This window comes from Notolepis coatsorum, assembly GCF_963971535.1.
Source record: "Notolepis coatsorum genome assembly, chromosome: 6".
NCBI lineage: Eukaryota > Metazoa > Chordata > Actinopteri > Aulopiformes > Paralepididae > Notolepis > Notolepis coatsorum.
Genome location: NC_140170.1, coordinates 45,229,518 through 45,243,266, shown reverse-complemented (window position 1 = coordinate 45,243,266; position 13,749 = coordinate 45,229,518). Strand labels below are relative to the sequence as shown.

At 47.2% G+C, this 13,749-nt stretch overlaps 2 protein-coding genes across 2 annotated transcripts in view; both read left to right on the top strand.

The window, feature by feature from the left end:
- The window catches only part of LOC311229455 (Wilms tumor protein homolog), a gene marked incomplete at both ends in the record, with an annotated part of 51,273 nt that extends 48,717 nt beyond the window's left edge, over positions 1 to 2,556 (top strand). Inside the window, one exon of the mRNA XM_084315536.1 lies at positions 2,385 to 2,556. Within this exon, the coding sequence (XP_084171662.1) occupies positions 2,385 to 2,556 (172 nt within the window). The remainder of the gene's footprint in view (positions 1 to 2,384) is intronic.
- Positions 2,557 to 5,947: 3,391 nt separating this feature from the next.
- Positions 5,948 to 13,749, top strand: part of LOC311229454 (E3 ISG15--protein ligase HERC5-like) — a gene marked incomplete at both ends in the record, with an annotated part of 38,865 nt that continues 31,063 nt past the window's right edge. The window contains one exon of the mRNA XM_084315535.1: positions 5,948 to 5,972. Within this exon, the coding sequence (XP_084171661.1) occupies positions 5,948 to 5,972 (25 nt within the window). The remainder of the gene's footprint in view (positions 5,973 to 13,749) is intronic.

The following is a 13,749-nucleotide window of genomic DNA, read 5'->3' as shown; positions in this document are numbered from 1 at the left end:
ACTGGACTGAAAAGAAAGTCCTACTTTAGTAGCGCAGTATATATACGCACTATGAACAAATAGTCCCATTAGTGGTGCGGTAGCCAGATTCCTACGCGGAACTAGGACTTGTTCGTACATGTGGAGCGGTACGTTTGAACTGGGTCTGAGGGGTATGGCAGCCTGGCACCAAGGTCTCGACCAATAGTAGAATGGAGACTATTATGGGATGTTCAGTAGGCTAGAATGGATATTCAATGCATATTGTACAAGGAATATACAAGGGATATCAGGGAATATTAGAGAATATACAAATACAATTAAATATATATATATAAATAAATATATATTCGGTTTAATCTGGCCCTTCACAACACTTACTGTTTATGACTTGACTTCCCTTTATCGGGCGGGGAACTGTTACGATACGATACGTGGTGGTAGAACCCAAGGCAGCAGGAAGAATAAGCAGGGAGATGAGGCAGGAGTTGACAATCACAATTCATTTACTCAAAAGTACATACGAGTACAACAATAGGCACAGCCGTGCTGACACCATAAACCAAACCTAACCAGAAAACTACATAACGCACGAAAACAAAGAAGACAAAATAGAAACTAATATTTACTTTTGGACAGAGCAACACTAATAGGACGATACATACAGCACAGGAACAACGACGTATGATACAGACAGCACAGGACCAGGTAACATGAAGGAATGTCTCCACACCCAGGTGAGGGCAACCCACACATAAATAGCAACCCTAATTACTAATTGCCCCCAGTTGGGGAGAGACAGGCACAGAGCAAAACAACACACTACCAATAAACAATACACCAACAACACTACACAGGGAAACCAATTCACACCAGGGTGGGGAAGTTCAACAATATACACAGTGACATCCCATTAATCATACCATTAATTAACGTAAGCAAGTGAGTTATGACGTGATGCAAAGTGTCTGAACCAGTCCCGCCAGGACCGCATCTATACTTTCCGTAGCCGCATTTCTGGCAGACGCTCTCTGATTGGCCACTGTTGCCCAATCGCGTGACGAGCTGTGTTTTTTCCCATTTCCGCATCGAACAGCCTGTAAACTACCTGGCATTCTATCGCCATGCTCTAAGACAAACTCTAACCTTAACCAACTTCGAAAGAGTGCCTAAGCTTAACCGTCGAAAGAACTTGCCGTCACACTCTAAGACAAACTCTAACCTTAACCAACTTCGAAAGAGTGCCTAAGCTTAACAAGTGTAGAAACAGGCGTCGGCCAATCAGAGAGCGTCTTGCCAGAAATGCGGCTACGGAAAGTATAGACGCGCCAGGACCGGGCCTAGGAACGTGACAGGGAACCATATTTGGTAACTTAACATGCCTCGTTCTGCCCCCTTGCCTCTCTGTGGGGTTGAAGAACAACATGGATTTCTCTCAGCCAATCAGGGGAAACGTGGCTACATCACAGAACGTCAAACAATGGCATCTGACCAATCAGCAGTGGCCTGGGGCATTTCAAACTTCAGCGTTCTTCCAGAATTTATTTTGTGCACCTGTGTGCCTCCACCTACTCCCACACACTTAAAGTGATACAATCAAAACCAAGTAACCAACAATGGTAAGTTGATGAAACTCACATATTATGTCACTGAATAGTTGTGCTAAATGATCACATATATTATATTGTTTGTGTAGGACTTCTAGACATTAGTGAGCCCTCTGCTCTGCATGAAAAATGCTAGCAACCATATTTGATAATATGCCCTGTTCACCTATACGACTAGCACAAGTGACAATTATAGACATATGCCCAATGCATCTACTAAGCCATATTTACGGTGTTTTATTACAAATCATGCATAATGACACAAGACAATAGTACTCAATAGTGCATTGGATGGTGGCACCATATTTGATCATATGCCCTGTTCACCTAAGACTAGCAAAATGTACAGTATGTACCAGGGAACAAACTTAACTTTTTGATTTACCAGCCATTTGTCTGGTAGATTTTTAAAAGTACCAGCCGGGCAGATTTTTTACTAGCCAAAAATCATAAATAGCTTTTTAGTATATCGCCATGTGTTATTATTACATATAATACTTTCATATGCTATTTTCAATTAATATCATAAACAACATAAAGAATATTAGCATAATTTTTAGTGGACTGAAGGAATGAGTCAGTGTTAATAGTTTTAAATGCAAATAATTTATTGAAACATAGAAGTGGGGTCGGGACACACATTTTATTTCTATTTTTTTCTAAATGTACTGAGTGTCCCTCTCCCAAGAGGACACGACTACACCCCACCCACCCACAACCTGGACACTCCAGGCCTGAGTGTCCCTCTCACAAGAGGACACGACTACACCCCACCCACCCACAACCTGGACACTCCAGGCCTGAGTGTCCCTCTCACAAGAGGACATGCGTGCGGCCTGCAGTGGAGGTGCTTGAGGAGGATGACACTGATGACGACGATGACAACGAAGACCAGCCATTACCACAAGCCAAGAGGCCCACCAAGAAGAGGAAGCCTGAAGCCAGGGTAAACCACCTGGAAGAAGGTTGACCGGGACAAGGCAGCATGCCCATGCCAGCACCAGCACCCCTGACTTTGTTGGGACTCCATTCAAGTACTTCAGCAGGTACCTCCACTCAAGTCTAGGGCTGCAACTAACGATTATTTTGGTAGTCGACTAATCTGTCGATTATTTTTTCGATTAGTCGACTAATCGAAAAAAAATTATATATATATATATATATATATATTTATATATATTTTTTGCACTACCTATCTTTGTGAAAGTGGCTTCTCAGCTCTGGTCCAGCTGAAGACAAAGCAGAGGAACAGATTGGACATTGAGCATGAATGAATGAATGAATGAAAACTTTATTTAACAGATTGCAGAATGGGTACAATACAGTACGGCTCAATACATACAATTGTTAAGGGGATGCAGACCTGAGAAAGACGTTTGTCTTGTTTCCATCAGGGTCCCCCATTTTCAATTCATATAGACATATATGACATACATGACATACAGATAGTCAGTACTGCTACATCTATACATTTATGACATACCAGATTTGCAAATACAGTACTGTTTGTGATACAGAAGGAGTCAAGAAAAGGGAGTATATACATTTGACGTAGAAACTGTACATTGGAGGAGGTTGGGTGGGGGGGGTTGGGTACATTGGGATATTGACAACCATACTGGGTAATTTACATTGGAGGTGGTTGGGGGGGGGGGGGGCGGGGGGCACACTGTATAAACAAGTAACACTGTACATTGAGGGGGGGGGGGGAGGAGACACTGTACAAACAAACACAATTGTACATTGAACTATTGACAAAACCATACTAGGTAAATGACTGTACATTGGAGGGGGTTGGGTTAGGATATTTACAGGGGCCAGTGTTGAATTGCAGTCTCCCATAGGTGTCCCTTGAGAGAGGTTTTGAAAGTGGGTAGTGATCCACATTCCTTTACAGCTTTGGGTAGGGCGTTCCACATTGATGTGGCATAATTGCGAAACGTGTTTAGTCCCTTATTTGAGCCGAATCTGGGTTTAACATGATTTGTGGAGCTCCCTCTGGTGTTGTGATCGTGGTATTCACTGACCTTTGGGAAGTATTTTGACATGTACATGGGTACCTTGGTCGTGTAGTGTATCTTGTAGACCAGGCCCATTGCAAGTTGTTGTACTCTGTCGTCTACTCTAAGCCATCCTAGGTTGTCAAAGTGGGCAGGGGTGAGGTGGGTTCTAGGAGTAAGGTCAAGCAGTAGTCTGACCAGTTTGTTTTGAGATGTTTGTAATTTTGTTTTTAGCGCCTTTGAGGTGCTTTGGTACCATGAGGTGCAAGCATAGTCGTAGTACCCCTGAATGAGTGCTCCTGCCAGAGTCTTCAGGGTGTTCTTGTTTACCAGAGAGGAGATCCGGTACAAGAATCGAGTTCGTTGGTTGACTTTTTTTATTACATTGGATGCCATTTTGTCACAGGAGAGATTAGCCTCTAGGATGGAACCCAGGTAGGTAATTTCATCTTTCCTTGTGACAATATTGTCACCCACTGTAACTGAGAAGCCGTCGGTCTTGCTGAGTTTGTTATTTGAACCGAAGAGAATGGACTCTGTTTTGCCCATGTGTAATGATAGTTTGTTATCAGCGAGCCATATGCAGATTCTGCCTAGTTCCGAGCTGAGGGTTTTTTCAACCTGTAACTTGTTCTTGTCAGAGACCAGCAGGGCTGAGTCGTCCGCAAACAGGAACAAGTTGCAGTCACAAGCTGACGACATGTCATTTGCATAAATTAGGAACAGTAGCGGTCCTAGTATGCTTCTTTGTGGAACACCACAGCTCACTGTGAGGGGGGGGGATAGGGTACCGTTTACCTCCACCATCTGTTCCCTCCCCTCAAGGTAGGATTGCATCCAGCTCACTGATAGACTATCAAAACCAATTGCTTTTAGCTTGTCAATCAGAATGGAGTGATTGACCGTGTCAAAGGCCTTTTGTAGGTCCAGCATGACCATGCCGCAGTATTTGCCTGCGTCCACCTCTTGTTTGATGTGGTCATTCAAATAGAGAAGGCATGTGTCAGTGGAGTGGGATGTTCTGAAGCCAGATTGGAATTCGTAGATTAGATTTTTTTCCGCTAGGTACTTTTCGACCTGTTCGTAGACTATTTTTTCCATGACTTTCGAGATGGAGGTGAGAATAGAAACAGGGCGGTAGTTGCCTGGGTCTAATTTGCTGCCCTTTTTGTGCAGAGGGGTCACCCTCGCAATTTTGAAGTCCTTGGGGACGTGTCCCTGTTTTATGGAGAGGTTTATTATGTGTGTGATGATTGGTGTGATGGCGGCTGCTGAGTCTCTGAGGAATTTGGAGGGGATGTTGTCATGGCCAGTGGCCTTGTTAGGTTGGAGGGCGCTCAGTTTATTGAGTACCTCATCTGTTGTTACCATTTCCAGCTTGAAGTCGTCCTTGCGGACCCCTAGGTTTTTGTAGTAAGCTACTATGTGTTCTACCCCATAAAGCCCTGAGTGGGAGGGTAGTTTGTTTACCAGTGTTGTGGCTATGTTTGTGAAGAAAATGTTTAAGTAATTGGCTACATCCAGCTTGTCTGTGATGAGCGTGTTGTCCGTTTTTATGTTTATGTTTGAGAATCTGGTTTTAAGTTTTTTACTGCATCCTAGTTGATTATTGAGTAATTTCCAAAGTTCACGTGGTTTGTTTTTGTTTTCCTCAGTTTTGTCATTGATGAAATTCTTTTTTGCAGTTTTGATCATGGAGTTTACGTCGTTTCTTAGTCTGTTTCTTTCTAGTTTGAGTTCAGTCACGTGGGCTTGGAGTTCACTGCTCGTGCTTTTAGTAAGCTTTGACTGACTTTTACGAAACTCAGAGCATTTTTTGTCTCTGGTTTTCATAGCGGCCAGTATTTCGGAGTGCATCCACGGCTCAGCGCGATTTTTTACCCTGGTGGTTCTTAGGGGGGCCATGTCGTTTAGTATTGCTGAGAATTTGGTTTTGAAACCAAGCATGACCTCAGAGTTGCTTTGTCTACCATCACCCCAGACTTTGAGACTCTTGTCAGGCGCAAACAACATCCCCAGTTATCCCATTAGTTCCCTGGGATGTTAAGCTAAGAAGTCTGCTAAGAAGGATATTACTATTTATTATTATTATTATTATTATTATTATTCTTTTATTTCATTGTGTTTTTAGCCCTAGTTGCACTTTTGTTGCAACCCCAGTTATCCCATTAGTTCCCCCAAACTTACTGTCGGTCTGTTATGTTAAGCTAAGAAGTCTTCAGCTGGACCAGAGCTGAGAAGCCACTTTCACAAAGATAGGTAGTGCAAAAAAATAAAAAATCTGCGTCGACAAGTTTTTATGATCGACGTCGTCGATTATGTCGACTAATCGTTGCAGCCCTACTCAAGTCCATCAAGGAGATGGAGAAGAAGGCTGTCCCTTGTGGTACGTGTGACTATGTTGATGATGTCAGCCTCACAACAGGGTCATCGCTTGCTGAGAAGGGCCCGTCACTGATGCACTTCAGGATCCAGGTGTTCAGGAGTGCCAGCAGCCAGAGGCCAGTCACGTCTCACCCCCCCCCCCCCCGTAGAAGCTCAGTACTTCCAGGCAACCCCAACACCTCTGATGATGTTTAAAAATAAATATTCTTTCAATTGTATATGTGTTTTGTTATATTTCTTATACATACACTTTCTGGAAAATGTTTTCCCCTCGAAGGGCGAGGAACCATATTTGAACACTTCATTGATATTGATATTTTACCCTAGACCAGCAAGGAACCCTATATGAACATTTCAATTACCTTGATTTGCAACATGAAAATTACAAATTTTGGAAAGAAAAGTACAATTGAAAAAATATCTTGTAATAACACTCCAATGACACCCTAGGGTTTAAATTTTGAATTTTCAAGTATTTCAATGAGTGCCCTAAGGGTTAAGGATTGCCAATTGGCACTTGGTGCACTTTGCATGCATTTTCATGAGAAATCCACTCAACCTGTGTCACATCATGACAGTGGAGGGAAATAATTTATACAGTTCCTCCTCTTCGTCCTAATGCCATCCGCGAGAGGTGGAGTTAAACAACATATTGTTGACTTATTGGACGAATAAACATTTTAAATAATTTTTATAAACTGGTCAACACAGCTTTATTTCCGGCATTGGGTGCCTGATGCGCCTGCGCTAAATCTAGGTTGGTTTCCTATTGAGGAGCAAGGGACTGTGGATTCACTCAGCCAAACCTTGTTGGCGCTTGGCGTGCATCACAGTCACGAAAGGGGCTAAGCTATACAGTAGTTTGCGGATTCTAGGTTAGAAACATCTATAGGTTAGAAATCCTCATTGTCATATGAATCGCCACTTTAGTCTCATTCACTTCTATTTTTTTTCATTATTCTACTTACTATTACTATTATTATGGCACTAATAATCCGAGCGTTCCATTGAGGGAAGTAGCAGATTTCACTTTCATTTTTAGATGGCAGTGAATGGTTATTATTATTCTCCTGACTTGATCAGAGTGGCCGTCATTATCGTTTTCTAACAAATCCTTCTCAATGTTACCTTCAAATTAATTCCGTGCGTAGATATTCTATGTGTCAAGGGGCGTTAATTATGTTTATGCTTTTGCAATACAGCCCCAGTTCTATTTCATTCTGGCCTCCGCTCAGCATCAGTCTGCACTAACCTCACTTCGTGCACATGCACTGAATAAAAAATCCACAATGTACCTTTACATACCAACATTCGTCTGGCCACACCCCTATCCGCTTACAGTACCTTCATAAGCAGGTGTGTGGCCACCTACTCGCCTCCTTCTTCACTTTCACCACAAGGAAGTGCCTTCGGTAGATACCCACACTTGACGAGGTTGTTTAGTTGAAGAAAGTTGATACGTGTTTATATTTTTTCTTGCTTTTTTCTTCTCTCATATATTTAAAAAGAAAAAAGCTAAGTCATAATGTTTACCTCGGAGGGTCGCGCTCGCAACGTCACCCTTCACCAGCGGTTCTCCATTGCCGCCTCTGTCGTACGTCTTGGAGCGGGGTTGAGGCCTCTCTCGTGGTCGGCAGCCACGCCCGGTAGGCGTCCGATGGATAGTTTGCCTCTCCAAGGAGCTGGTGCACCAGCGCCGTCTCCTGTGCGATGGCCTGGTTCCGGCTCTGGTTCCTCTGCTTCCGGGGAGTCGTCCGCTGTTGGGCGGCCGGCGCCTTTGGTTGCGGGGGATTTGAGATGCAAACTTTTTGCGTCAGCTCGCTCCCGTCGCAAGATGGTGGCTTGCAGACGCGAACGGCCTGGTTTTGGTGAGTTGCTGGAGCCGGATGAGGATGCGTCTGATTCTCCATGGCCGATGGAAACAGAGGACTACATGGTAGAAGCGGACGGGTTCTTGTTCGAAGGCCCGGTGGAGACATGTCTCCCGCCCGTCCAGGTAACACTGGAGGGGGGTGAGATGTCTCCTTGGGGTTCCTCGTCCGCAGATGTTGGTTTAGAACCTCCGACTCTGCGGCGGGATGCCCTGCTATCAGCCACATCAGAATGTGGCTCCTTAACCAGTAGTCTGCTGCATGTGAGGGACGCGGGCTCGGTGGGGGAACGTATGCAGGGGGAACTGCGTGCTTTGTTCCCTGAGCTCATGGCGGCGGCGGCAGTCGCAAACGGCGTGCCGCTGCCGCAGCCACTGCCTGTTCCTGTCCCTGACGATCTCATAGGTCATCTATGGCAACGTCGCCGGGTGAGAGGGGTGGACGTTGTCTGCCCATTTTTCCCCTCGATGGAGGCCTACGTCAGTCAGGGACAGGTGGTCTCCCACATCATGGGCCTTACTCCAGCCTACGTGCAAGTCACAAGGGGGGTGGGTTTGGTAGAAGGCATGAAGGAGGGCGTGCCTCGGCTTGATAGGCCGATGGCGGCGCTCCTTTGTCCTGAGGTGGTGTGGGAGCCGTTACGGAAGCCGGTTCCCCAAGGGAAATCGGCGAGGCGGTTGGCGTTTTGGAGTGACCAGTCATTTATCTCCGCGACGCAATCTCTAGCTGCCACTTCCAACATCGCGCAGCTGGCAAGATTCATGTCCGGAATACTGACGGGCGGCACGGAGCTGACTGATTTACAACATGATCAGCTCGCCCAGGCGGCAGGAGCCATCCTGCATCTGATTCAGCCACAGGCTGTAGCCGCTGGGAAAGTGCGTGCCCTGGCCACTCTAATCCAGCGCCACCTTTGGCTGGAGCAGGCGTGTGTGCCGGAGAAGAAGAGGACTCCACTTCTGACGGCACCCCTCTCCGATGCTGGACTATTCGGGTCGGCACTGCAGCTGATGACCTCAACCTGCAGGGAGATGCAGGAGGAGCGCTCCGTGCTCCAGCCTCATTTCCCCCCGCCCGATGTCGCCGGTGGAGTCAGATGGCCACTGCGTCGTTGAGGTTCCTCCGCCGTGGCCGCCGCTGCTACCACCGCCACTGCTGGACCTTCGGCGAAGAAGGCCAGGAGGAGAGAGGGCGCCTCCGCCACTGTAGCCGGCCCATCTACGCCCGGAGGTGACGGTAGGGATCGTCGTGACCAGCCGCCGATCGTTTACCGTCCCTCCGGGGCTCCACGGGGTGACAAATCCCGAGCGGCTCGTGGCAGGCGTCGCTAAAAATAATTGACTTTTTCCCTCTGTGGTCCCCCCCCTGTTCCCTTCCCGGCCCTAATATGATTTTGTTGAAAGAAATAAAGAGTCCAAGGAGGGACTGTATTTTTTGTTACAAACTGTGTGTTTATTCACCAAACATATGATGGGGATGCGACGTGTGAATCTTTCGCTAGTATGGGTTTGATAGGAGGGCTAGACGTTACATTCATGTTAGAGCTTAAGCAAGGCCTGCAGCCTACACTCGGTTGAAAAAGGTGTTTTTCTGCCTCGACCTGAATCTTCACATAAAGGTAGAGGTTAGTTGTGTGCTCTGTTGCTTAAACAGTGATATTGAGCTGCAACACTATTGTGTTGGTTGCAGTAATGCTCGTATGAAAACGTACCGCGGCTCAGCCGCTCTCTCTCTCTATCAGATTTTCTGTGTCTTACAACATAGATACAGGTGTCGGGTTCACACATACACAACTTGGCCTTGCTATAAACCCTGTTCACAGATGTGTCTGTGGCTAGCGTGCATTGAATTAGCTTGCGCTGTTCATTAGCATTTGCTACTGAAGGTATCATATGGCTGTTTGTTGTTGTCGTATGCAAGGGTTGGGCTTGCGAGGGGGTACCGGATAAACCCCTCCTTCCCTCTTCTGATTGGTCAGGGGGTTATTGGACTTTCTTTTCATTCGGTCAGGGCCAAGCTGTTAGGCAGCTTGGGGTTGAGTCTTGGGTTTCCCCCCATCATAGCAAACGTCACTAGGCACGTTTCTATTGGACGACGGCTTACGTGAGTTTTAGACCCGTATGTAGGGTCTGTTGTTGTCAAGTTGTCGGGGCAGAGCGTAAGAACTTACTGTTCTACTATGCTCGATATACGTGTAACTTGAGTCTGTTGGTCATGTGACTCAATGTTACCGTGACTTTTCAATCTATGGCTCACTTGGGAAGACTCTCTGAGGAGTCCCGTCTCTCCTCTGTGGTGAGGGTGGCGGGATGTAAAAATGTAAAAAAAAATTACCCTCGGCTGCGTCACGTGGGATTCATGTCAGTCGGTGTTTCTTTCTTTTTTAATAAAAAAAGAGTGGAGAATATGAAGCACGACAAACTTCTTGTCGTTCTCCCAGGCGACTTGAAGGAACAATGTTGGGGTCTGGTTAGACTATCCATTGATGTGTTTGGGTCCCGACGCATACATAGTGCTGGCTCGGGGTGTTTCTGTTAAGAATCATGCGGGAGGCTAGTACGCCTTGGTTGCTCGTTATTAAAACAGCGTTTTTATAGGGCAACTGGGATGGGGGATTTTTTCCTCTTCCGAGAGCCTGTTACTGGGTCTCGACGGATACTCGTTCATATCTGGGGGATGTTAACGCAATAGATCAGAACATAGGTAGAGGGGTCTCACGCCCTTGGGGTGGGCCACTGAGCGCGGTACAAATGGGACCGTCTGGGTGGCGCCCTCTTTTCATGTTTTAGATCGACACGCATACCTACCCCCTCTCCTGGAGTGGGCATGTCGGCGTGGTTAGGGCACGGGACTGATTCTGGTCGCGCTGGTCCAGGTCAGTTAACCCGTTGTCCGCCGGGGACGCAGATCTGCTGTTCTGGTACCCTGAGGGACTTGTGCTTTTTTCGGGGGGAAAAATGCCGGGTCGGCCCGGGTGTCACAGGGTTAGGCGTTATGGAGATCCTTTGTTGGGTACACGTGGCACTATCATAAGGGGCTGGTTCTTCTTTCTTTCGCTCCTCTCTCACGCATGGCGAAGAGGGGGCTGTTGGGGTGGTCTTCTGGACCTCCTCTGGTAACCCTGTGTGCTTCCCGTGCCGCCGGGCCCGGTCCGAAGTAATGTTTAGTTGAAACCGTAGGCCTGGGATAACCCTTTTTGGAAACTGAAACACTTGTACTGCGGTATAGCTGGTGTATACCCGCAGGTGTGTTTTGGAGTTTTTCTTGAGGGGTTATAGGAACAACCACCGTATGTGGTACCAAGAGGGTGGTTGATTCCCTGGTGTGTTGGAGCAGAGTCGACTCCCGGGTTACCCGGTTGAGTGTGCCCCTGCACGTTCATGACGTCTGCCAATCGTGTCAGCCTTCTCTGCCTCGACCCCTCTGGGTGGTTTTTTTTTTTATGGAGGCTTTGTCATGGTGCGCAACAATGCCAGCATACGCCCCTTCCGCCGGGGTGCTGTTTTCAGTTGACCCCTTTGGCGCCTGTCTCGTCCGCAGTGCTCCAGGCTCGGGTCTACAGCCTGCTGCCTGGTTTTTCCCCGGTGCGCTGCCTGCTTCCGTTGGTTAACCTTTTGAGTGCTTTACGGCCATGCTGACTGCCTGTGTTGCAGGGTCAGTGTGCCAGGCGGCGTACTAATGGGGGGGAAAGGGCCCGCTCTTGGAGGGGCCCTGTCCGAATACGCTGGCGATGTGGGGGGCGGTGTCACTAAGTGACCGCCTGGTGGGGTCTTGATGCCTGGCATCATTGACCTCTCCTGGCCCCCTTTTTCCAGGGGATCCAGTCCCTTCAGTGGGTCTGGGTCTTCCTTCGCGCTCCGCTGCTACGGCCTTGCCACGGGGTTGAGTTTGCTCTTGACCCCGTGATTTCTGGGGGCAGTAACGAGGTTGTTCCTTCCGTTCGTTCCCTGTTGGCATGCGGGTTGTGCGTGTGGGTAGTCGTGGGGTCAAGCCACGGTCTGCTCACCCTGTGCGTTGAGTTGCTTGAGTTCCTCTTCGCACGGTCGGATCCGTCTCCCTCCCGTCCTCTAATAGGGAGGGTATCCCTCCATTAGGGAGGGTCGGGGGGCTCGGTCCTCCCCGGTCTGATGGTTGTGGGGGGCCTCAGCGGGGTACATTTGTCGAGCTTCTGGCTTCCGCTCAGCTCCTCTTGTGCAGACTGACGCTGAGCGGAGGCCAGAATGAAATAGAACGTAAGGTTATGTATATAACCAAGTTCTATGAATTCTGGTGACGCCCTTGATCTCGCCTTGTGGTGAACGTTTGGGAAGGAGGCGAGTAGATGGCCACACACCTGCTTATGAAGGTAAGCGGATAGGGGTGTGGCCAGACGAATGTTGGTATGTAAAGGTACATTGTGGATTTTTTATTCAGTGCATGTGCACGAAGTGAGGTTAGTGCAGACTGACGCTGAGCGTCACCAGAATTCATAGAACTTGGTTATATACATAACCTTACGTTAACTCTTCTCCAGAGCTGCAGCTGGACCCTATTGGAGTAGTATTCAGTAGTTAGGTTAACTCTTCTCCGGAGCTGCAGCTGGACCCTATTGGAGTAGTATTCAGTAGTTAGGTTAACTCTTCTCCGGAGCTGCAGCTGGACCCTATTGGAGTAGTATTCAGTAGTTAGGTTAACTCTTTTCCGTGATCTGCACGGCCTCAGCCAACTAATCACACAACCCACACATGTGTGTGAGTCAACTCAGACTACCATTGACCTCATCCTGACCTCTGACAAGTCCAAGATCGCCAATAAAGGGGTTATAGCATGCGGGTTAAGTGATCATTATATGATATTCTGTACGCGCAAAAAGCTAAAACAAAAGGCTGGCTGTCACAAAACAGTCACATCTAGAGACCTCAAAACCTACTCTAGCGAGGCCTTTAACCTTGAACTGGAGAGTCTGGACTGGTCAGATGAGCTCAATGGTACACTGGTTGAAGAAACATGGCTTGGCTTCAAAACCAAATTTTCAACGATACTAAACAACATGGCCCCCCTAAGAACCACCAGGGTAAAAGATCGCGCAGAGCCGTGGATGCACGCTGAAATACTGACCGCTATGAAAACCAGAGACAAAAAATGCTCTGAGTTTCGTAAAAGTCAGTCAAAGCTTACCATAAGCACGAGCAGTGAACTCCAAGCCCACGTGACTGAACTCAAACTGGAAAGAAACAGACTAAGAAATGATGTAAACTCCATGATCAAAACAGCAAAAAAAAATGTCATCAATGACAAAACCGAGGAAAACAAAAACAAACCACGTGAACTTTGGAAATTACTCAATAACCAACTAGGCTGCAGTAAAAAACTTAAAACCAGATTCTCAAACATAAACATAAAGACGGACAACACGCTCATCACAGAAAAGCTGGATGTAGCCAATTACTTAGTTTCTTCACAAACATAGCCACAACACTGGTAAACAAACTACCCTCCCACTCAGGGCATTATGGGGTAGAACACATAGTAGCATACTACAAGAACCTAGGGGTCCACAAAGACGACTTCAAACTGGAAATGGTAACAACAGATGAGGTACTCAAAAAACTGAGCGCCCTCCAACCCAACAAGGCCACTGGCCATGACAACATCCCCTCCAAATTCCTCAGAGACTCAGCAGCCGCCATCACCCCAGTCATCACACATAATAAACCTCTCCATAAAACAGGGACACGTCCCCAAGGACTTCAAAATTGCGAGAGTGACCCCTCTGCACAAAAAAGGCAGTAAATTAGACCCAGGCAACTACCGCCCTGTTTCTATCCTTACCTCCATCTCGAAAGTCATGGAAAAAATTGTATACGAACAGGTCGAAAAATACCTTGCGGAAAAAAATCTAATCTACGAATTCCAATCTGGCTTCAG